This window comes from Leptodactylus fuscus, chromosome 1 (genome assembly GCF_031893055.1).
Source record: "Leptodactylus fuscus isolate aLepFus1 chromosome 1, aLepFus1.hap2, whole genome shotgun sequence".
Taxonomy (NCBI): Eukaryota; Metazoa; Chordata; class Amphibia; order Anura; family Leptodactylidae; genus Leptodactylus; species Leptodactylus fuscus.
Window position 1 is genome coordinate 26836068 of NC_134265.1, and position 25758 is coordinate 26861825.

Sequence of the window (25758 nt, forward strand, 5' to 3'; positions counted from 1 at the left end):
CCCATTGATCACAGCTCTGATCTTGTCCATCTATATGGTGAAAGCTTTAGGACATCTGCACTTCCTGTGACATCACCCCTGCACTCATACAGAACACCAGTGACTGTCTTTCTGCTGTCTCTAATATCATGTCTTCGCTCTATCTGAAACTAAATCTCTCTAAGACTGAACTACTACTGTTTCCACCATCTAACAGATCTGTCCCTGATATATCCATTGCAGTCTCAGGCCTTACTATAACTCCTAGGCAGCATGCCCGCTGCCTCGGGGTCAGGTTTGACTCAGACCTTTCCTTCATCCCTCATATTGAATCACTCGCACGCTCATGTCACCTCCACCTCAAAAACATCTCCAGAATACGTCCTTTCCTTACCAGAGATACACTAAAGACACTTATTGTCTCTCTGATTCATTCTCGCCTTGACTACTGTAACTCCTTACTAATCGGTCTTCCCCTCACTAAACTCTCCCCTCTACAATCTATTCTGAATGCAGCGGCCAGGCTCATCTATCAGGCTAGACGCTACAGCGATGCCTCTGGTCTGTGCCAGTCGCTACAATGGCCGCCTATTCAATATAGAATAAAATATAAAGTTATCACTCTCACCCACAAGGCTCTCCATAATGCCGCACCTTCCTACATTTCCTCCCTCATCTCTGTCTACCGCCCAACCCGTGTTCTCCGCTCACTCAATGACCTAACACTTACATCCTCTATTATCAGAACCTCCCATGCTCGTATACAAGACTTCTCCCGAGCTGCACCACTTCTCTGGAATGCTCTACCCCGGACAATCAGATTAACTCCCAATTTCTTCAGCTTCAAACGCAAACTAAAGACACATTTTTTCAGACAGGCCTATCACAATGTCTAACGTAAACCCTTCCATACTATAATTAGAATCCCCAAAATATAACCCCCTTCTGTCCCCGCTCCCACATTTCCCCACATGATATGATGTCATCTCAGGATAACTTTATAGGTCCAAGCTCCATCCACATGTTACAGGACACGACTGGTGACGGCTCATAAAGTCTTATGTTTGTGTAATGACAGTCACCTCTATTACAGAATTGTCTGACCTGTGTATAAGCAATGCCGCCCCTGCTACCTCATGTGTCACCCCCTCTACCTCATAGATCTATTTTTTTTCTCTATTCTTCTTTGTATACAGATTGTCAGTAGATGGTTGTATCGGGAAGAGGTTCTTCAGCAGCTCAGCGCACACGCATCTCCTTAAACAGATGAAACGTCGTCTCATGGAAGTGGCAGATTTCCACCATTCAGCCAGCAAAGCGCTGAGAGTACTTGTCCCTATGGATGGATCCCCAGTTTTCTCCGATTCGGGGAGCAGCTCCCAAGAGTGTTTGGCTTCTCCAGATCTGCACAAAGAGTTGGTGAAGTAAGTGAGGCCGGGGGTGTAGTTGGTAAATCGGAGGTTCTTTGATCTCGTATTGGGTGGGCATAGCGTTTTTCATAGTATATAAAAGTCCAGATTTTTTGGCGCACGGATGATTTATACATTATGTACGCACACACACGTGTGGATATATATATGGTATGTGCATAATCTTTTTTTAATAAAACATGTGTTTTTATAGGTTATTTAATGTATTTATTGTTTGGCTGGAAGATGACAAGCTACAGAAAGGAGAAGTTTATATCCCATCCTTGCCCAAGCAGTATGACCCACATCGACTGGCTAAGATCATGCGAAATGAGCAGGTGAGAGATGAAATAGTTAAAGTCAATGCAGCACCATAAAGATCACTGTAACGGTATAGCATTAACTCTCTATCACCAGGTCGGGAGTCTGACCCTCACCAATCTCATTTTGATGACTTATACTAAAGATAGGTCATCAATAAAAAGTCGCCGAGAGCCTCTTTAAGGTCTAAATCGTATGTTAGGATTGAGAAGTCGCAATACCTGTCCATATCTATTCACATGAGACGTAAATTCATCATCTACAACTGCAAAAGTGTCATTTTCAGGATGGGCTTTCCCAGCTAGTATGTCATCAGTATGTGATGTGTTGGTGTCTGGCGACCAGACCCTGCTCATATCGGCTGTATCCTGTGGATAAATCCAGTGGATTTGGGGCTGGAAACCCCCTTTATAACATCTGTGCAACAAAAGCAGAGTAAGACACCATGTCCACGACCGAGTGTGAGTCTGATATAGGGCAGAGTTTGCAACAGAATGCTCTGAATAATATCCAAATGCATCCACATCTATGGGGGCTTCGCCATCATTCATTTCCCATTAATTAGGACCTACTCTATAATCATTTGTGTCGTCCGGGTGGAATAAATCCGAAGCCCCTATGGACGTGAAGGCACCTCGATGGCGCTGATAGTGTAATCTGGGCGCATTCTGCTGCAAACTTGGCCCCACATTGGATGCACACTCGGCCATGTGCATGGATTCTAAATGTTTTTTTTTTTAAATGCTATTTTTAACCCCTATATACCCTTATCCTAGGGCCTCTGGATGGAATATATTAATATGGAGCGCATAATATTTGAAATCCAGGAATGTATAAATGTATGGAACCAGATCAAGGTGGAGATGGACACAAGTCTGCTGACTCCTGCTGTGACTGTGGACATCCCATCTCCATCAGCAGGTATTGATGCCCAAATGGTACCCTCAGGCTGCTCAGGGCATCCTCTACATTCATACATGAGATGGCAGCAGAAGAGGCACGGTGCTTACTGGGGTGCCAAAGAACCTTCACAACTTTAACGTTTATCTCTTGTCTTTGCAGCTGCTAAAGAGAGAATCCTTCTGAACTTAAAGAAGCATCCTGCACCTTGCCCCGGCATCACCCTGCAGCTTATGAAATCTCCTGTTCCTGTCATTCCACCCTCATGTTATATCAACACCCAGGACGCCATGAAACTTGTGCACAAAGACCTGACTGTTCTGCAGCAGCATGCCAAGTAAGGGACACGTTTTTATTATATTTGAATGTGCATTTCTATGGAGTGAATTTTCACCTCCGTCCTCCACATTCATGTGGTTTTTTTTTCTGTAGTTGCCACTAGGGGGAGCTTAATAGCACACTGTTTATACATTTAACTCACTAAGGGCGGGTTCACACCAGCGCTCGGTCTCAGCTTTAGCCAATCCGTCGGGTTTCCGTATTCTGCCCTGAGAAACTGGACAGGGGAAGGAAACCCAAAGCAAAATAGAAGAGAGGCACCGAGCCGACCTTGGTGTAGTATTTTTTGAATCAAAAAGTCAGGGTAAGAAACAAATGGCCGCTCACCTGGTGGGGTTGTGGGAGACACAACCACCTCTGTAGTGTATCTTAGGAATGGATGGCACAGGTAAACGTGGGCGGCAGCTGGATATACGTCTGGGAGACGTCGAGACAACAATATTGGGGGTGGACCTTCTCACTCGAGGGAGAACAGAAGAACCACGCTCGCCCGGGTTAATCAACAAACTTTATTTGCACAACGCGTTTCGAGCCTATCTTGCTCTTTCTCAAGTGCATACAGATAACCTTGTAATTGTTTTACTTATTGATGTATTTGTGCAATTTTAACGTTTTCTGTATGCACTTGAGAAAGAGCAATAATGGTTGAAACGCGTTGTGAAAATAAAGTTTGTTGATTTACCCGGGCGAGCGCGTTTCTTCTGTTCTCCCCTCGAATGAGAAGGTCCACCCCCAATATCAGGGGAAGGAAACCCGGCAGTCAGCTTTTAAACCCTTTCATTTGAATGGGTTTGCAAAGTGACCGCCCGTGAGCATCTTGTGCCTCTCCGCGGAGAAACCTTTTTTTTTTAACATGTAGGAAAGGCACAAGATGCTCACGGGTGGTCACTTTGCAAACCCATTCAAGTGAATGGGTTTGAAAACTGACTGCCGGGTTTCCGTCACCTGTCCAGTTTCTCGGGGCAGAAGACAGAAACCCACCGGATTGCCTGAAGTGGAGACCGGGTGCAGGTGTGAACCTGCCTTAATAAAGCATGCAGCCAGCTCCCTCTGGTGGTGGCTGCAGACAACATCTCTATCTCATCCAGTCATGACAGCACAACTGGAGGATACCACTTGTTGGGATAGGAGCACAGAGAGGTTAAAAGGTCTGAGGAAGAGGTTACACAATTGGTGTGCAGGTCACCTGCGTATTCAGCTGGTTGTCCATCATGATCCGCCTCTTCTTCCTCCCCTATGTTGCTGTGCCAGAACCTCTTACTATGGGTCCCCTAGCTATCCTGAGTAGTTCTGAATCGTGAGCGCAGAGTCTGGTGACCTGGTGGTGTGGGTGTCTTGTCATAATGCCAGACATCGCGGCAGCTGGTCAGATGTCCCAACGTTGTAGGCCCCTTCTGACATTGCCATAACCCCTGGGTCCATGTTTGCAGGCTCCACTCTTATGTAATATTGCACTTCTACTGCATCAGGGACGCCATGTCCCAGCTGTATCTACAAGCGATGGAAGGTTCTCAGTTGGGGCATCTTTTTAGAAAGTCCACCAAGGTGACTTTTTACAGTTTTTTTTTGGTGGTTTAGAATAGGCCGTGCATGGGTGTCCCACAGTGACCGAAAGTGAGTATTTGTTACTCCGGCTCTAGCTAGGATCAGAAGAATGCCAGATTCCGGCCATATAAAACAGTAATCGTGTAATGGGATTCAAAACATTGAAAAGTTGAATAAGATAAGCTATATGTTCTGCAGGGCGGCTGTCTAAATTCTACTGTGTATGGCCAGCCTGATTAAAACGATTGGGTCCCATAACTTTACATGCACGTACCCACTGGAGCATAGAGATTTGTATGCAATTCATTGACACAAAGGTCTGGACTGCCTCTCTTCTCACAGAACCGCTTCTATGAGGGAATCCCAGCAAGTGGCCTTGGACAGCGAGATGCTTGACACAATTCCAAAACTTTACGTCAATAGAGAGGAGCAGATAGAAATGAAGATGGAGTGCCGGGGAAATCTGAATAAGACGTGCAGCGGGCCTGCTGTGGTGACAGTCAAGGTGAGGGATCATACCACTGTATCTAGTATCGCTAGATCCGGTTTGGCTTTATTCCACATTTAATATGCAGGTAAAATATGTGCTTTACCGTAGACCAGAGTTGTTACCATCAATTCCTTTACTGTCCTAGACCACCGGGCATGTTATCGTTTAATTATTACAACCTACTAATACCACGACAAAGCATACAGAAAAAACTCCCTGCATGAATGGGGCACAACAAAAAAATTCACCTGGAACATATATCAATAATAAAATGAAAGTTGATTTTATTGAAATACATATATAAAAGAAGTATTGGCAAAAATAGTGTATTAAAACTTCAAACGTTATTGAAAATATTTAAAAACCCACCTATATAGAGTGATGTCATGAAACTGAATGTTAACTCAAGTGTTTGTCCTCATACCATTGATCTTAGTATTAGAGGCTGAGAGGGATAACTATGTATACGCACCCTTAAACCGCCTTGATAGATCAGCAAGGGATTATGATATAGACACTCAGATAAAAGCTCAGATTATTCTTTGAATCGTGTATCCATAGGAGTGCGAGGAGATCAATATCCCCCCATATTGACAAGATATATTAAATCAATGCTGAGCAGCCAGCTGATATAAAGAAGGCTGAAGTCATTCAGTGCAGAACTGTATTGCAGTCTATGGGAGATGCTCTATATTACTATTGGGGCTGGTCATAGACCAGCCTCAATACTAATATTCCTATGACAAGCCAAGGCTCCCGCGTGGCACAGGAACAGGTCAGCTCCCGCAAGCTCGCCCTGCGGGAGCTGGCCTGCTGCAGTACAAGTACCAGGGGCGGCTTCTTAACTTTCCAGGGGAAGGGAGGGGGTTAACAAAGGTAGTAATGAGTGATGGAGGGCATTAGCTGTTAAGGCTTGTGGCCGCTCTTGCAGAGCAATTGCGATAGCTATCAGGTGGAGACACAGTGGAGACACGATAGCTATGGCAACCGCTCTGCAGGAGCGGCCGCCATCTTTAAGACCCAGCCTCTACCGTATTGAAACAGCAGATGTCAGGAAGGGTCTGGAGTGTAGGGACATGATAATTAAGTACAGGCGCCGCAGGCTTTCTTCTAACTTACCTGCCCAGCCTGTATCACTCCATCTCACTGTCTCTCCTTTGTCTGCTATTACCGTACCTCCTTTTCTTCGCACCGACGGGACAAACTAGGAAGCAGACAGGTACAGGCGCTGCAGGCTTATGCGCTTGCGCTGCCTATACCCTACTTCCTACACTACATTTACACTACATTCGAACTATAAGACGCACCCCCGTTTTCCTCCCATATTTTGGGGGAAAAAAGTGCGTCTTATAGTCTGAAAAATACGGTACCTACGCCAGCCAGACAGAAGACTTCAACAGTTGCTTTCAACAGATACGAAGTATCATCGTATTTAACAATTGCCATGTACTTGAAAACACTCCTACCTGGTATAATAGATGTATAGGGACTATAAATGATTGTCCCAAGTCACCATATTAACGCTATTAAATGATAGTGCATATAGGGGGGGGCAGAGTCAGAGTTGGTTATATGTTGATGGTTAAACCCAGCTCTCAATTGTACCCTCAGAAATGCAGGGTTCCATCTTAGGCATCAGTTTCAGATGTTTAAACAGTCTGCCATCTCAACCCCTGCAATCCTATTCAAAGATGACAAAAAATCTCTCTACGCGTTTTCCAATGTACTAAACGAAGTACTCGGTTCATTAGGAGAGTGTGACATATTTAAGTAAGGTATATAAATTAAGACCAAAAAAAAATAATGAAAAATTCAGTAAAAACTGCAGTTCTCGGGGTCCTAATGGTGGACGCCAATACTTATGATGCAAAGTATAAAACAACAATACATAAAAATTTGGACAAGAACCAGCAGAACAAAGTTATTAATTCCCTTACTGTCCTAGACCACCAGGATCTTACCATTACTGCCCTTATCCACCAGAGATCTTATCATTAATCTCTTTACTGCCACAAACCACCAGGGTTTATATGATTAATACCCTAACTGTCCTAGACCACCAGGTATATTAACATTAATCCCTTTACTAACCTAGACCACCAGGCATATTAACATTAATCCCTTTACTTACCTAGACCACCAGGCATATTAACATTAATCCCTTTACTAACCTAGACCACCAGGCATATTAACATTAATCCCTTTACTAACCTAGACCACCAGGCATATTAACATTAATCCCTTTACTAACCTAGACCACCAGGCATATTAACATTAATCCATTTTCTGCCCTAGGCCACCAGGGTTTTTATCATTAATCCACTTACTACTCTAGAAAACCAGTGATGTTATTGTTAATCCCCTTACTTCCCTAGACCACCAGACATATTATCACTTATCTATTTAGTCCCATAAACCACTGAGGTTATCATTAACCAATTCTTTGCCCTAGACCACCAGACATGTTATCATTAATCCCCTTACTACCCTAGACCACCAGACATGTTATCATTAATCCCCTTACTACCCTAGACCACCAGACATGTTATCATTAATCCTTTTACTACCCTAGACCACTAGGCATATTATTAGTCTTTTTACTGCCCTAGACCATCAGGGATGTTATCATTAATCCTCTTACTACCCTAGACCACCAGACATGTTATCATTAATCCTTTTACTATGCTAGACCACTAGGCATATTATTAGTCTTTTTACTGCCCTAGACCACCAGACATGTTATCATTAATCCTCTTACTACCCTAGACCACCAGACGTTATCATTAATCCTCTTACTACCCTAGACCACCAGACATGTTATCATTAATCCTCTTACTACCCTAGACCACCAGACGTTATCATTAATCCTCTTACTACCCTAGACCACCAGGCATGTTATCATTAATCCTTTTACTACCCTAGACCACCAGACATGTTATCATTAATCCTTTTACTACCCTAGACCACTAGGCATATTATTAGTCTTTTTACTGCCCTAGACCACCAGGGATGTTTGCTTAAAAGCAAATGACGATAATATAAAAGGTTTCCCCTCTATAATGATATATATATATTTTGTCTTCTTTAGTTTGAAGGAATGCAGATGGAGGAAGCCATAAGCCAACAGCTTCATGTTCTGCGAAGAGAGATGAAACAGTTACAAGCTGAGGCCACCAAGCCTACTCTACTCAACATCATCGAAACCGCCGTCCATCTGGAGAACTTCATAACGTAAGTTGCATAGAATGGGGGAAGAAGTGCTTGTTATTCATCCACTTGGGTTATTTCTGTCTTCTAACCTATATAAACCTTTCCAGCTGTTTATTTAATGGCTGCATGAAAAAGAGACCTATCTTCTTCGAGAAACCATCAACAAGCACCAACTTGCTTACTTACAGATCCCATTCTGTATCTGATAATGTAACACGTTCTTCCTCACGCAGGGCTCTTGTCAATGCATACAAAGTGCAGTCTCCACTCGAGATCCAGAAGATCGGAATTGGGACCTTCTTTGCTGTGGTCGAATTTGTGTGCGATGAGACTCAGCGTCATCCTCCTTCTCGGCAGTTCTTCACTTCCTGCATCGAAATATTGGGACAGGTACTTTGTGAGAGAGACTCCATCTGTGTACACCAATCCCTTATTTCAGAGAGTTACCTCACTATAAGACACTAGGTATCAATAGTGACTTGAGATGAGCGAGGAGTATTCGAAACTCCCGTTTCGAATAGCACACACCCATAGGAATGAATGGACGCAGCCGGCACGCAGGGGGTTAAGCGGCCGGCCGCCGGCAAAGTCTGTGCGCCAGATGCTTCCATTCATTCCTATGGGTGCGTGCTATTCGAAACGACCGTTTCGAATAGTACTCGCTCATCTGTAACAGTGACATAAAAGGAATATGTCCCCAAATTTGGGGGCGGCCATCTTGCCTGAGCTTCTCTTCTGCTAGGTTAACAGCATTTAGTGATACGCTTTACAGCATAGTCTGGTGCTGACTGTTGGAACAGGAGAAGTAGATAAGCTGTGATTTCATCTATTACAGTAAATTAAATTCTTAAAATAAAGGTGACAAAATACCTTCATTTAAAACATAGGTTATTTTTGGTGACACATTGCCTTTAAGTCCCTGGGAATATGATTGAATGTATTGGTCATGTGATGTTATAAATGGTAAATATAATATAATATAGGGTATAAACTAAGAGGCATGTTAGGGCAATGTCCAAATATCGGATAGCACTATTAAAGATGTTATTCATGTTTTACTATTGATGGCCTATCCTTAGGGTAGGCCATTCATATTCGATTTGCACCCAGGACCCCCACAGATCAGCTGTAAGCATGCGCCGTAGTGCTCACTTGCCCTACAAACTGTAGCCAAGAGTGTAGGTACTACACTACTGCCCCATTGAAATCTAGGTAAATTTTTCACTGTCTCGGTACAGCTGATCTGTGGGTGTCCTTAAGATCAATAGTAAAAACTGGATAACCCCTTTAAACCTGTTATAGGTGTTCAGTGGATCCATCTTTTCCTACAGATATCCCCATAGTCAATAGACTGCCAGCAGATCCGGTCAACATCAATGGGATGTAGTTTATATGGCCACTGTATATCTCCATTTAGATGTGGGAGGGGGCAACTATCTACTCTTAACTAACTGAAGAGGGCCTGTGTAATGGATATGACTATCTTTACATATCATATGTTTTGCTCCTAGTTTACAGCTCCTATACACTCACCGGCCACTTTATTAGGTACACCATGCTAGTAACGGGTTGGACCCCCTTTTGCCTTCAGAACTGCCTCAATTCTTCGTGGCATAGATACAACAAGGTGCTGGAAGCATTCCTCAGAGATTTTGGTCCATATTGACATGATGGCATCACACAGTTGCCGCAGATTTGTCGGCTGCACATCCATGATGCGAATCTCCCGTTCCACCACATCCCAAAGATGCTCTATTGGATTGAGATCTGGTGACTGTGGAGGCCATTGGAGTACAGTGAACTCATTGTCATGTTCAAGAAACCAGTCTGAGATGATTCCAGCTTTATGACATGGCATTGCATTATCCTGCTGAAAGTAGCCATCAGATGTTGGGTACATTGTGGTCATAAAGGGATGGACATGGTCAGCAACAATACTCAGGTAGGCTTTGGCGTTGCAACGATGCTCAATTGGTACCAAGGGGCCCAAAGAGTGCCAAGAAAATATTCCCCACACCATGACACCACCACCACCAGCCTGAACTGTTGATACAAGGCAGGATGGATCCATGCTTTCATGTTGTTGACGCCAAATTCTGACCCTACCATCCGAATGTCGCAGCAGAAATCGAGACTCATCAGACCAGGCAACGTTTTTCCAATCTTCAATTGTCCAATTTCGATGAGCTTGTGCAAATTGTAGCCTCAGTTTCCTGTTCTTAGCTGAAAGGAGTGGCACCCGGTGTGGTCTTCTGCTGCCGTAGCCCATCTGCCTCAAAGTTGGACGTACTGTGCGGCGTTCAGAGATGCTCTTCTGGCTACCTTGGTTGTAACGGGTGGCTACTTGAGTCACTGTTGCCTTTCTATCAGCTCGAACCAGTCTGGCCATTCTCCTCTGACCTCTGGCATCAACAACGCATTTCCGCCCACAGAACTGCCGCTCACTGGATGTTTTTTCTTTTTCGGACCATTCTCTGTAAACCCTAGAGATGGTTGTGCGTGAAAATCCCAGTAGATCAGCAGTTTCTGAAATACTCAGACCAGCCCTTCTGGCACCAACAACCATGCCACGTTCAAAGGCACTCAAATCACCTTTCTTCCCCATACTGATGCTCGGTTTGAACTGCAGGAGATTGTCTTGACCATGTCTACATGCCTAAATGCACTGAGTTGCCGCCATGTGATTGGCTGATTAGAAATTAAGTGTTAACGAGCAGTTGGACAGGTGTACCTAATAAAGTGGCCGGTGAGTGTATACCTGTACTTCTCCATAGTTATAGAGTCATGGGGCTGAGCTGCAATACCAAACACGGCCCCTATGCAATGTGTGGTGCTGTTCTTGATATTCAGTGAACAGCACTGAGGGACAGCTGAGGGGTGTCGGACTCGCCCCCTCCCCAGATTTGATATTGAGGCCTACTCTAAGGATCAGTATTTATGTCCTGTAACCACTGTTTGCCACTTTGCCTACTTTCTAATTTGGATTGCAAAAGGTGGAACCTGATCAAGAGACAAGTTGACCCTGTTGTCTCTCAGCACTGGGGGCCTAGGCTAAAATCCTGCTATAGACCGTAACCATTTACATGTGCACTCAAGACAGGGAATATAGTCTCTTTATACCGTGTAGATCTGTGAATTGCCTTTAACAACAAAAATTTAAAGGAGTCTTTGTTCTTTTACACCTTAGGTGTTTATAAGTGGCACCCAGTCCGAATGTCGGCCCATACTGCAAACTATATTGCAGAATCGGAGATTGTGTAACCTGCTGTCGCCATATTTCACCCCTGCCGCCTCTCCTGGAGAATTTGTGCATTTGTATGAGAAAGTGGTGGAAGCCATTTCTGAAGACAATAGCGATGTGATCTTTATGCTGCTGACTAAGGTAGGTGGTGTGTCACTAACCAAAGACCGACGTCTGGAGATACATCTGGGGAATGGCATAGGTGTAGCAGGGTTACTTGTCCTGATATTAGAATGGAGTTTGCTTTTCTGTAGGATACATACAGTTCAGACAGTTGTAATGTTAGTACTGCGACGTTAACCCTTTCCCTGCCGAGGACGTCGGCTCTACGTCCTCCCAGGGTGGCCCTTCAGTAGCCGAGGACGTAGCTAATACGTCCTCCCTACTAATGCCGATATGTCTGGACTGCCTGAACATATCTTGATTCTTTAAAATTCATTTTAAAGATGAGAATCTCATCTTTAAAATGATATCAAGGACTTCATGATAGAATTTATAGTTTTAGAGCAATTCACTGTTGAAAACGCTATTTGTGATAGCTGAAATGCAAACATGCTTAAAATACTACTCATCCACACTGAACTAAACTGATTGCTCAGCCAGAGCATGGATAGAGAAGTAGACAGGTACACAGGGATTGACAGAAGGAACCTTAGCAGATGGAACGGCCTACATCCAGTGATAGCTGAAATGCAAACATGCTTAAAATACTACTCGTCCACACTGAAATAAACAATAGGGCAATGTGTCCACATGGTAACAGATTTGTGGCAGAAGCCCAGAGACCAAGCATATAAAACAGACGGATCTATTTCCAAACGTGGTAGACAGACTAGGACATGGTTCAGACAGAAACTCTATCATCAAACAGCATTTGGGTATCAAAACAAAGCAGGAACTAAACTCATTGCTCAGCCAGATCATGGATGGAGAAGTAGACAGGTACACAGGGATTGACAGAAGGAACCTTAGCAGGTAAGAACACTCATTCTTAAAGAGACACAAGCACAGACAGAGGTAGCATGGAAGACCGTATACCAGCAAGCACAGAGCGCTGGTGTTACACAAAGTCAGTACGCCGCACATGTACAAGACACCCTCTCAGTAAATATTAATATGTTGACTAAAACACACCACCATATTGGTGTTGTTGTTTTTTTTTTCAGAGTGTGGTAATACTTGCATTACAGAATGTCTCCTATTATTGTTTTATATTATATTATTGCAGTTTGATCTCAACCACTGGTTGAATTCTGCCAAACCCTCCATGTCTGAGCGGAGCAAACTACTGGAGTCGGTGCACATGGCTCTGAGCCTGTGTGGCCTGGCCCCCGAGGAGGATATGCTGATGCCTTTCAATATCTTTTGTAAGCACTGGAGCTCCATTCTACGCTACCAGTTCCCGGACCATTACAGCGACTGCCTGAGACTGCTAATGCAGAGTAAGCCTGCTTTTGTAATACCATATGTGAACGTAACCCACTATCGCACTAAAATTGCAAAAACACTCCCAAAATGCTTTTTTTTTTTTTTTTTTTTTTTAATAGATTTTTAATTGATGGCTCCAGTAAATATTCCTGGCACCCAGGTCTGGTGCCTTCTCTAACACATCTTACACCAGTAACATGTTATCCCTCTCTGCATTCACCCTTTCATAACTTCTGACATTTTATTTCAGCGTAGCTTTACCAGACCTTGTATTTTGCAGGTAAATAAGACTTTTTGATCAGTTTGTATTGCTTTTTTTTTTTGGTAGGTGAGATGATCAAAAAACATCAATTCTGGCTTCTGAGTTTATCATGTGGAATAAATAACATAGTAATATTACTTTAGGGATTTCCAGAAATGGTCATACCAATTTTTGTTGGGGAAAATGAAGGGGGGGGGGGGGAGTCTGTCATTATGAACTTTTCAACTTAGATGCTGCGGACAACATTTAAGGAGTTAAATTGTAGGTATGCTATTTATAATGGGGGGTGATATCATGGACAAAAGCGATCTTAGTCTTGTTTTAAACCATTTCCAACATCCACCATAATAGTGCAGTATAAGGCTGTATTATACAGAGGAGACTCAGAGCTAACGCCTATGACCGTGGACTGTATATCACATGACCATGGACTGTATATCACATGACCATGGACTGTATATCACATGACCATGGACTGTATATCACATGACCATGGACTGTATATCACATGACCATGGACTGTATATCACATAACCATGGACTGTGTATCACATGACCATGGACTGTATATCACATAACCATGGACTGTATATCACATGACCATGGACTGTATAGCACATGACCATGGACTGTATCACATGACCATGGACTGTCTATCACATGACCATGGACTGTCTATCACATGACCATGGACTGTATATCACATGACCATGGACTGTATATCACATGACCATGGACTGTATAACACATGACCATGGACTGTGTATCACATGACCATGGACTGTATATCACATGACCATGGACTGTATAGCACATGACCATGGACTGTATAGCACATGACCATGGACTGTATAGCACATGACCATGGACTGTATATCACATGACCATGGACTGTATAGCACATGACCATGGACTGTGTATCACATGACCATGGACTGTATAGCACATGACCATGGACTGTATATCACATGACCATGGATTGTATATCACATGACCATGGACTGTATAGCACATAACCATGGACTGTATAGCACATGACCATGGACTGTATATCACATGACCATGGACTGTATATCACATGACCATGGACTGTATATCACATGACCATGGACTGTATATCACATGACCATGGACTGTTTAGCACATGACCATGGACTGTATATCACATGACCATGGACTGTATATCACATGACCATGGACTGTGTATCACATGACCATGGACTGTATAGCACATGACCATGGACTGTATAGCACATGACCATGGACTGTATAGCACATGACCATGGACTGTATAGCACATGACCATGGACTGTATAGCACATGACCATGGACTGTATATCACATGACCATGGACTGTATATCACATGACCATGGACTGTATATCACATGACCATAGACTGATTTTTATCCACTGGAAGTAAGCAGAATGAATGACAACAAGCAGAGATTTAGAAAACCGTAAGAAATTGATACAGAAAGTAGATTAGAAAATTGTACAACTTTTCATTATTCAACAATAACCTTAATATTGGGCAACATTGTCTCTTAGTATTGGTCTGAATAACTCCTTTAACTTCTATTACAGGCTGCTTTGTGAAGCCTGTAAGAGAACTGCTGACATTTTTCATTGCATTAGCATTGTAATGCATTGTATTAGTGATCAGACCCCCTGTGGTTTTAGACCCCATCACCTCCCTTTCCTAGAACACATATAAAAGTAAAAACAATAATGCGATACACATATCCATCAAATGACTTGAATGCTTTTTCCTCCTATTTCAGGTTCCTCGGAGCAGCTGCTAAGCCCCGAGTGCTGGAGAACCTCTCTGAAGGCTGTGGGGTGTTACACCCCAAGAGTACTGCCAAACACCGTCAAAGTGGATTCCAAAGACCCCCTCATCTTTCCAAATTGCACTAACAAAATGATGTTGTCAGCAGAGCAGGTAGTGCATTGTCGGTTGTCCGATATCCGTAGGGAATGCTCCTTCAGGAAAGCTATGGCTATTATATTATTGCAGTATATGTATACTAGATATGTCTCTGATCTTTAGTCACACAGTCACCTGGCCACTATTTTTTTTCAGTTTGTGTTCTCGGCACTTTATTGCTTGCAGAAATCATGCGGGGTTCTGACAGCAGAATCCCCTAACTTTGCTGGAGCTCCTATCAGGGGGCAGAAGTAATGGGGGATCACAGATTACCATACACATCTTCCATTGTCACTCATGCATGTGTGATCATGAGAAATCTTATTCTATAGGATGCCAGGAGAAGCAGTAAGGCCGCAGGGACGTGGGAAACACTTCTATTGTCATTTAAGACACTTACAGAATTAAAGGGCCATCTGAGAACTATTTAAACATCCACTCCCCCCCCCCCCCCCGTTCTGTTTCAGCTGAACCCCATGGCTACAGGCTAGTTTCTATATCTGAGGGAGTCGAATGTTACCTGTACTAAGGTGGCTGGCTATACGACTACATTGATCTATTCTGCCAGTGTCCATAGTATAGGTAATACCAATGGACACCGGAGAGGAGGTGCATCAAATCGGGTGCCGGTTCCGTGACCCTGTCTATAAACCCCTGAATCAGCCAAAATAGAACCCACTGAAGTAAGTTCCTTGGTATCCCCCTTAAGATACCCATATACCATCAACAGCTCTCAGCAAAACTCTTTGCCCATTGGCCAACAGCTATACCTTCCTTGCTCCCCTATACACTTGCACCCTCAGCCAAGTAGGGTGAGGGAATAGGCTGCTCCAGACACCCCTGTGTGTACAAAGGACAGGCCATAATGAAATCCGACATGAATAATCCCTTCAACCCTTAAGATTTGCCAGGCAAGACAGGAGTATTGTAGACTTCATTACTTCAGATGCCCAATTTTCCTTCCAGGTTCTGGAGACTATTAAGTGGCTTTCAGACTTTTTCAGCAAGTTGCGTCTTTCTAAGCCGGACTTTCAGAGCTTTGGTTTGCTGTCAAAGTGGAGTCCATATATCCCTGAGGTGAAGACCTTCCTGGAATATCTGGTGAAGAGCCACATCGATTATGAGCTTCTCGGGATCAAACAAGAACTGATGGGAAGTCCCGCAGTTCTGGCAGGTAAGAAACAATGTACAAGCTCTGTCTCCAGCATGGCAGCGGCTATCATCCAGGAGGTGTATGACATCTTACTGGTAGGGTTGAGCCGAACTTGACTTTTCTGGTTCGATTTTGAAATCCGATTTCCGATCATTTTTCATTCGAACCCGATCTCGATCCCAATTCCGATCCCAATGCAAGTCAATGGGATTTTTTTTACTAATCAGAGATCGGATTTTAAAAACAATCCTATTCACTATACAGCATGGAATCTAAGAATTGAACACTTTAATTGTTAGAATCCACGCTGTGAAGTGAATTTTTTTAATCACTAAGTAGCCAGAGGATTTTTTTTTTTTTAATCCTCTGGCTACTTAGTCCCCCCTGGTGTCCACTTACCTGCAGAGATGGCTGGTCTGGTGCCCGGTGTTCTCGTTCTTCTTTGCCTCGCTGCCCCCTGCCTCCCAGGTTAGGAGAGTGTGGGCGGGTTAGGAGAGTGTGGGCGGGTACTGGGAGGGGAAACGTCACATCTCCCCGCCCTGTACCCGCCCACACTCTCCTAAGCCACAAGCCCCGCCTTCTTCCTAGCTCTTTAACACTAACCTGGGAAGTGGGGGGCAGCGAGGCGAAGAAGAACGAGAACACCGGGCACCAGACCAGCCATCTCTGCAGGTAAGTAGTTATTAGAGATGTTAGCTAGTCTCCCATGAATGAATGGATGCAGCCGGCGCGCAAGGGGTTAAGGCTGTGTGCCAGCTGCTTCCATTCATTCCTATGGAACCGCAGCAGAGCCCTCACACTGAGTATACACTCCGCTCAGAATGAGCGGAGTGTATACTCAGTGTGAAGGCTAACATTGTTAGCTTTTCCCACAATGCTTGGCCAGTAGCAAAGCATTGTGGGAAATAATCACAGATTTTGATCCCATCTAAAAAGATCGTGTTCAGAATCCCGATCGGCGATCGTGAAATTTTCTCGATCGCCGATCGGAATCCGATCTTTTCCGAACACGATCGCTCAACCCTACTTACTGAGTATCTGGAAGAGGTTGTGGGAGCCATGTAAGAGAATATTTCCCTAGAATCGGCATTGTCAGTTGTAGTAGCATAGACTACAAGATGTCTACAAAGATACATCGATTTCCCTTCATTTCTCCGAGTGCATTTGCACAGTTGCTTTTTCCAAATCGGATCATTAAGGGCAAACTCGGGTAAATGTTTCATTGTATGAGACTCCTTAAAGTCGCCAATTGTGTTGTGGCCACATCTCACTATGTGTTTTTTATACTGATGTCAGATCCACAGAATATTTCATCAGTATGGAATCTCTGGGGGTCCGACACCTGGACCCCGCACAAGTCAGCAGTCCTGGCAGTCTCCTACCCAAAAGCTGGTGCAGTGGGTGAGGGGCACGTGCAGGTTGATCCTATTCAAGTAATAAGAGCGGCGCTGCAGCTCCACTCACTGTATAGTGGTGGTTGTGGGGAATTACAACGCCTCTTCATTTTCCGCCACCATATTCGGCTGCCATGTAGCCGCGAAGGAACGCCATCGATAATAATGGGAGGCAGATTTAGGGCAGAATCTACTGCAGGGTCAGGGACAGAATCCTCCCTCACTTGGAGGAGCAGCCTAAGATCTCAATTTATTAAAGGGACTTGGTAGAACTTTTATTATTTGATCATCTGCCCTTAAGATAGGTCATCATTTGAAGACCAGTGGGGGTCCGATACCAAGGACCCCTGCAGATCAGCTGAAGCATTGAACCACTACTGCCTTACAGGCCATGGGATGTCACATTCTTTGGCCACATGCCATTGTGCCGTTCGAGTGAATGGGATGAACAAAGCCGCTGTACAAATATACATCGCACTGCTGGGTAAGGAATGAAGAAGCTGCAGCGCTGATCTGAATGCTGCAGCCTCTTCAAACAGCTGATCGGCCGGGGTCACGGGTGTCAGCCCCAGCTAGTCTTCAGTTGATCGATGCGGCAGAATTATTAATTCTCAATAAGCCCTATAGTGGTTTATTTACTAACCCAAGCTGCTTGTCGTCTTCACCTCCTTTTTTAGTGCTGAAGTCTCTCCATTCAGTGGTCACCGAGCTCTTTAAGCCTTGGATAATGGTCCTGGATAAAGATGATAACAGGTAGGACAACATATTGTCTCTGACATGTTACATGTGATTCATCATATCAAGGTACTTTATAGCCACGTGTATATATTCTACGCCTAGGGTGGTCACCAATAACAAAGCTTTAAAGGGAATGAATCACCCGCTCCTCTCATTGAAACCATATAATCACACTTTTTTTTTCCTTACCAGTTCTTACATTTTGATTCCATTTCTTTCATTCATTTTCTGTACACATTTATGAGTTATCGATATAGAGATGTCACCTATCACCATAATCCTGCCTGTGCTGACTCCTACAACGAAATCTACAGAATAAGGAAACTATTATTAGGCTTAGTGGCCAGAGTGAATGTGTGGAGCCAACTCCAAGATGTTCAAAAAGTTTCCCATAACCAGGAATTGTGCTAAAAGGAACTCACCAGTTCAATCCCCCGCCTCTTCCATTGCCGCCGCTCCAATACTCACTGCTTTGGGGTAATAAGCTGGCGTATATACAGTATTCTTCCAATTTTAGCACAATTCTTGTAATGTAATGAGCCGTGCACCCGTAGGCCCATCACATGACCAGGACAGATATGTATAAGGATGATTCTGCATGAACCTATAGATACCGTCTGTCCAGTGCCTTCAGCATCTCCTCTGCCCTTTTTTCAGTAACCAGCGTTGCTATCCCTGGCTGGAAAGTGACAACCGAAACGCGCTCATATTGGTCCAGCTGTTTTGCGACTGTATTTTGTTGCTGCATCAGAAATTTCAGGGTAAGTGCAGGATTTGGTACGTATAACATGCAACTTTTGTAATACTGACTCTTATTGAGTCAGATCCTTTAAGTCATACTCCCTTCCATCATCTTCTATTTGCATCTAATATAACAGATGTGTATTAGGAAGGAGAACAGGATGAATGGAGGGGACTGTATATAAAGGAGAGGACTACACAGGGTTTGTTTGTTATTTTTTCGGATAAGACATTCCCTTTAACATCTGTAAAGCCAGAATGGTCCGGAACCTGGCAGCTGGCATTACATGCATCTTACAAACCTGTATAAATCTGTTAAAGCTGCTTCTTCATCTTCTTGCAGATCACCTTCTGCCTGGCCAGCAGGGGGCGCTGTGGTTACATCTAATGCACTATTGTGAGTCCTGCACCGCACCCATGTACCCAGAGTATATTTTATATACTTATCACTCTGAGTATCATAAACTGCCCTGGAAGGACATGTATCCTGATCAGACTCTAATGGAAGAGTTTTTCAAGGTGAGAGGACCCCTATTGGAGGGGGAGGGTATTACATTACTATGGCGTCTACTAATAGGAAATTCTGATAATTTGACACTGATTTTATCACGGAGCAGGATGATAATTTTGGATTTCAGAAATTAGAAGCAGAACACTGAGCAGTCCTGAATAGGAGCTTAAACAGGGGCAGCGCTGCCCTCCACTGGCGGCTTCTGACACCAGTTGATCTGTGTGGGGTCTGGTTGTCAGAACCCCACAGATCACAAATACCTCTCATCTGACATGTCTGTTTTAGTAACTACACCTCCATGAAATAAGTTCTGTGGCTTTTCTTCTAACCCCTTTTCTGGGTTTTTTTTTGTGTTCCTCTGTTACTCTTCCTGGGAAATTTATATAGAATATGAAATTGGGGTGTTACCTTTCCCATTGCCCACACAGTCTAACACTAGTATTGCTGATAGGACCGGGTCAGATTGTGTAGCTACTGCCCAAATGCCAAACTAATCATAAAATTCCAGGAAGAATAACAGAGCCACAGCTCAATGCAAATGTGTAAGACGACTTGATGCAAATAGCCTTTTGTGGGGCTTATAGGGCCGAATTTTGATGCTAGAGCCCCTTTAAAGAAACCTAGCTGCTGTTTTCCTGAAACAGCGCCATTTCTGTTTATAGGTTGTGTGTGGTATTGCAGCTCAGCCCCACTCATGATAGGGTTGAGCCGCAGTAGCAGATACAACCTATATACAGGTGTAGGCTGTGTTTGGATGAAAGCAGCTTTATTTATGGACAATACCTTTAAGCTGAGGCCACACATTACAGACAAGCTGCATTTTTTTGTTGCCGATTTTACTGCATTTTTTTTTTAAACCAAAGCCAAGAGATGAGAAATATAATGGAAGTTATTATACATTTCCCTTCTATAACATCCACACGTGGACGAAAACAAATCAAAGTCTGCAATAAAAAAATCGCGGCATAACGTGTGGCCTCAGCCCGGACATTGTGGTCATGGATTACCTGCACTAATTGTTCTTGTCCACTAGGTGGAGCGAGGGAGCCCCAAAAGCTGTTTCCTGTTTCTGGGAGGTGTCTTATGTGATGTAAACTGGATGAACGTCTTGGCTGACGCCTGGGGTCCCGTTCCTCGGCCAGAAACCCATCGCATGCTAGTTTGCCTCTTGTACATGCTGGTCTTTCTCACCAAAGAGGAGAAGCTCATAGATGAACCGGTGCGTTGTATGAAGACTTACTACACCATTGTGAAATTAAAGGGATCTTTAAGAGATAAGATAAGATAATCTTTTAATAGTCCCACGGTGGGGAAATATCAGTATGTTACAGCAGCATAGTAATACAGATACAGGATAACACACAGTAATATATTACAGACGTAGACACACATATGCTGAGAAGAGAAGATATACTAGAAACGAAAAATAACATTATTTTTTTAGATTATTTGTTTTTATACTCAATAAAAAAAAAGTATCTTTTTTATTCTGTCACACAAGGGGACTTGAACTTGAGATTGCCCGATTCCCTGTACATTATACTGCAGTACATAGTATATAGGCTTCCTATGTGTAATAGAGAAAGGAACCCCCAGTGTCTCCGTGAGGAACCCGAGGGTCTGACAGGGGAAAAACTTGCTCCTAAATACCCATTGCCACCATCGCCTATGATCATGACATTATTTATTGACTCCTGCAGCTAATCCCAAGTGGCGACTGTATAATACAGCCAGAACCCAAAAGCCATGTAGCGGGCAGCATATTAAAGAGGGTGTCTGGGATACATTAAACATGAATCCCCTTCCCACCAAACTTCTAATTTACTTCAATTTAAAAAAAAATAAAAATCTATAATTACCTATGTCCCTGTAGTGGTCACAAGACTGCTCCAGGGACACTTCCTGATAATTCGGTGACGTTCCGTTTCACCGCTTCTGAAACAGAACCGGCACCATTACTCTTTGCTCTCCCCATCAATACTTACCAAACCTTCTTGTGTCCAGGATGGCTACTCCCCTCTTCCTCTCTTCTAGCCGTGAACGGAATAGGTTAGCTAGGGAAACGGGGGTGGGGAGGGGCAGGATTGCTATGCTAAAGAGAGAAAAAAGGATGGAAGGGTCTAGTGATGGGCGGGTTTTCTAGGATAAAGAGATGAGGGTGGGAGGGGCTAGTGATGGGCAGGATTGCTAGGTAAAAGAGAGAAAAAAGGATGGGCGGGGCTAGTGATGGGAGGGATTGCTCAGATAAAGAGACAAAGGATGGGGGGGGCTAGTGATGGGCGGGATTGCTCAGCTAAAGAGACGTGGGTGGGAGGGGCTAGTGATGGGCGGGATTGCTAGGCTACAGTAGAAAAAAGGGTGGGAGGGGCTAGTTATGGGCGGAATTGCTAGGCTCTAGAGACAAGAGAGGGTGGGAGGGGCTAGTGATGGGCGGGATCGCTTGGTTAGTGAGACAGGGAGGGGGAGTGTAGGAGATACACAGGAAGCTGCACCATGTAAACGCAGAGAATGCCAACAGCAACCAGAGACACCCAGAAATCACTCCACACACTATATGGGTGCACTTATTACCCTATAACTAGCACTAACACACCTGTATAAAAAAAAAAAAAAAATTCTTGCCAGAAAACCTCTTTAAGGATTAAGGGTTAATAATTCGGTCTTTTCTAGGTGGGCGGGGTGTTCCATTTATGGTCTCTTATTGCGGAGGACTTTTACATTATGGTTGGAGACAAGTCTGATCTCAGAGACACGAATACAATATTTTAAGTATTTGTCACAGTTTTGATCGTATTATGAGACAAATGAGAGGAAAGGAAGCTATAAAGAAAGACGTATGTTACTGCATGAAGTGTTCCTTTAAGAACTCCTGATCATTGTCTATATTTCTACAGGGGGCGCCACTGATCAGCCTCTTAGGGCAAGCTGGCACATTATCCTGGCACCTGGTGGATGCCGTATCTTATCAAAATGTCATGGGGTATTTCAGCAGCCATTACCCTCCCTCTGTAATCCTGAGCACCCACCTGGCAGATGAGCTGCTCCTGAAGCTTCTCCGTGTGTCTGCAGGACTCTCCTCTTTCCCAGACTGCAGCATTTATTCTGTAAGTACAGGAGGTGGCGTATATGGACGGAGATGAGAATAAGCCATGTGTACAGAGATAATACACACAGTGGTGTCACAGTACAGAGATAATACACACAGTGATGTCACAGTACAGAGATAATACACACAGTGATGTCACAGTACAGGATAATACACACAGTGATGTCACAGTACAGGGATAATACACACAGTGATGTCACAGTACAGAGATAATACACACAGTGATGTCACAGTACAGGATAATACACACAGTGATGTCACAGTACAGAGATAATACACACAGTGATGTCACAGTACAGAGATAATACACACAGTGATGTCACAGTACAGGATAATACACACAGTGGTGTCACAGTACAGAGATAATACACACAGTGATGTCACAGTACAGAGATAATACACACAGTGGTGTCACAGTACAGAGATAATACACACAGTGATGTCACAGTACAGGGATAATACACACAGTGATGTCACAGTACAGGGATAATACACACAGTGATGTCACAGTACAGGATAATACACACAGTGATGTCACAGTACAGAGATAATACACACAGTGATGTCACAGTACAGGAATAATACACACAGTGATGTCACAGTACAGGATAATACACACAGTGATGTCACAGTACAGAGATAATACACACAGTGATGTCACAGTACAGGGATAATACACACAGTGATGTCACAGTACAGAGATAATACACACAGTGATGTCACAGTACAGGGATAATACACACAGTGATGTCACAGTACAGGATAATACACACAGTGATGTCACAGTACAGAGATAATACACACAGTGATGTCACAGTACAGAGATAATACACACAGTGATGTCACAGTACAGGGATAATACACACAGTGATGTCACAGTACAGGGATAATACACACAGTGATGTCACAGTACAGGTGTAATACATACATACATATAAGTACAGATATAGCGCTCTGTACTCTGTATAAGGTTGGGTTTTCACACTGTAGTCAGAGACTGTTCACTATAAAATATATTAGATAGCTCTTTCACCCCTCTCTGAGCTTGCGGGCGCACCTTTAATTGTTGCTTGTGTCTTCTAGGATGTGACCCCTAAATGCCGCATCTACATTCAGCAGATGGTCCAGTTCATGGGCTCCTTAGAACAGAGATAATACGCACAGTGATGTCACAGTACAGGGATAATACACACAGTGATGTCACAGTACAGGATAATACACACAGTGATGTCACAGTACAGAGATAATACACACAGTGATGTCACAGTACAGGGATAATACACACAGTGATGTCACAGTACAGGGATAATACACACAGTGATGTCACAGTACAGAGATAATACACACAGTGATGTCACAGTACAGGGATAATACACACAGTGATGTCACAGTACAGGATAATACACACAGTGATGTCACAGTACAGAGATAATACACACAGTGATGTCACAGTACAGAGATAATACACACAGTGATGTCACAGTACAGGGATAATACACACAGTGATGTCACAGTACAGGGATAATACACACAGTGATGTCACAGTACAGGATAATACACACAGTGATGTCACAGTACAGAGATAATACACACAGTGATGTCACAGTACAGGGATAATACACACAGTGATGTCACAGTACAGGATAATACACACAGTGATGTCACAGTACAGAGATAATACACACAGTGATGTCACAGTACAGAGATAATACACACAGTGATGTCACAGTACAGGGATAATACACACAGTGATGTCACAGTACAGGGATAATACACACAGTGATGTCACAGTACAGGATAATACACACAGTGATGTCACAGTACAGAGATAATACACACAGTGATGTCACAGTACAGGGATAATACACACAGTGATGTCACAGTACAGGATAATACACACAGTGATGTCACAGTACAGAGATAATACACACAGTGATGTCACAGTACAGGATAATACACACAGTGATGTCACAGTACAGAGATAATACACACAGTGATGTCACAGTACAGAGATAATACACACTGATGTCACAGTACAGAGATAATACACACAGTGATGTCACAGTACAGGATAATACACACAGTGATGTCACAGTACAGAGATAATACACACAGTGATGTCACAGTACAGGGATAATACACACAGTGATGTCATAGTACAGAGATAATACACACAGTGATGTCACAGTACAGAGATAATACACACTGATGTCACAGTACAGAGATAATACACACAGTGATGTCACAGTACAGAGATAATACACACAGTGATGTCACAGTACAGAGATAATACACACAGTGATGTCACAGTACAGAGATAATACACACAGTGATGTCACAGTACAGGGATAATACACACAGTGATGTCACAGTACAGGATAATACACACAGTGATGTCACAGTACAGAGATAATACACACAGTGATGTCACAGTACAAGATAATACACACAGTGATGTCACAGTACAGGGATAATACACACAGTGATGTCACAGTACAGAGATAATACACACAGTGATGTCACAGTACAGAGATAATACACACAGTGGTGTCACAGTACAGGGATAATACACACAGTGATGTCACAGTACAGAGGTAATACACACAGTGATGTCACAGTACAGGGATAATACACACAGTGATGTCACAGTACAGGGATAATACACACAGTGATGTCACAGTACAGGTGTAATACATACATACATACATATAAGTACAGATATAGCGCTCTGTACTCTGTATAAGGTTGGGTTTTCACACTGTAGTCAGTGACTGTTCACTATAAAATATATTAGATAGCTCTTTCACCCCTCTCTGAGCTTGCGGGCGCACCTTTAATTGTTGCTTGTGTCTTCTAGGATGTGACCCCTAAATGCCGCATCTACATTCAGCAGATGGTCCAGTTCATGGGCTCCTTAGAACAGAACGGTAAAATCAGCGTTTCTGCTCTAGAACAAGAGATGTCCAAACTTCTGGATGATATTGTCATTTTCAGCCCTCCAGGTAATACACCTGCTACCATGCTATACTGTGATCTGTAAGGGTATGCGAACTCTCCACGCGC

At 43.5% G+C, this 25758-nt stretch overlaps 1 protein-coding gene across 2 annotated transcripts in view; it reads left to right on the forward strand.

Annotated features, from left to right (window-relative positions):
* EPG5 (ectopic P-granules 5 autophagy tethering factor) overlaps nt 1-25758 on the forward strand; it is a 66437-nt gene that overhangs the window by 31476 nt on the left and 9203 nt on the right. For both annotated transcript variants that reach the window (XM_075268256.1, XM_075268265.1), the window contains exons 23-39: nt 1176-1403; nt 1603-1726; nt 2486-2630; nt 2772-2946; nt 4836-4998; nt 8072-8214; nt 8427-8583; nt 11381-11575; nt 12663-12876; nt 14907-15067; nt 16019-16226; nt 18277-18352; nt 18995-19098; nt 19422-19597; nt 20623-20808; nt 22484-22693; nt 25553-25697. In XM_075268256.1, the coding sequence (XP_075124357.1) occupies nt 1176-1403; nt 1603-1726; nt 2486-2630; nt 2772-2946; nt 4836-4998; nt 8072-8214; nt 8427-8583; nt 11381-11575; nt 12663-12876; nt 14907-15067; nt 16019-16226; nt 18277-18352; nt 18995-19098; nt 19422-19597; nt 20623-20808; nt 22484-22693; nt 25553-25697 (2810 nt within the window). The remainder of the gene's footprint in view (nt 1-1175; nt 1404-1602; nt 1727-2485; nt 2631-2771; nt 2947-4835; nt 4999-8071; nt 8215-8426; nt 8584-11380; nt 11576-12662; nt 12877-14906; nt 15068-16018; nt 16227-18276; nt 18353-18994; nt 19099-19421; nt 19598-20622; nt 20809-22483; nt 22694-25552; nt 25698-25758) is intronic.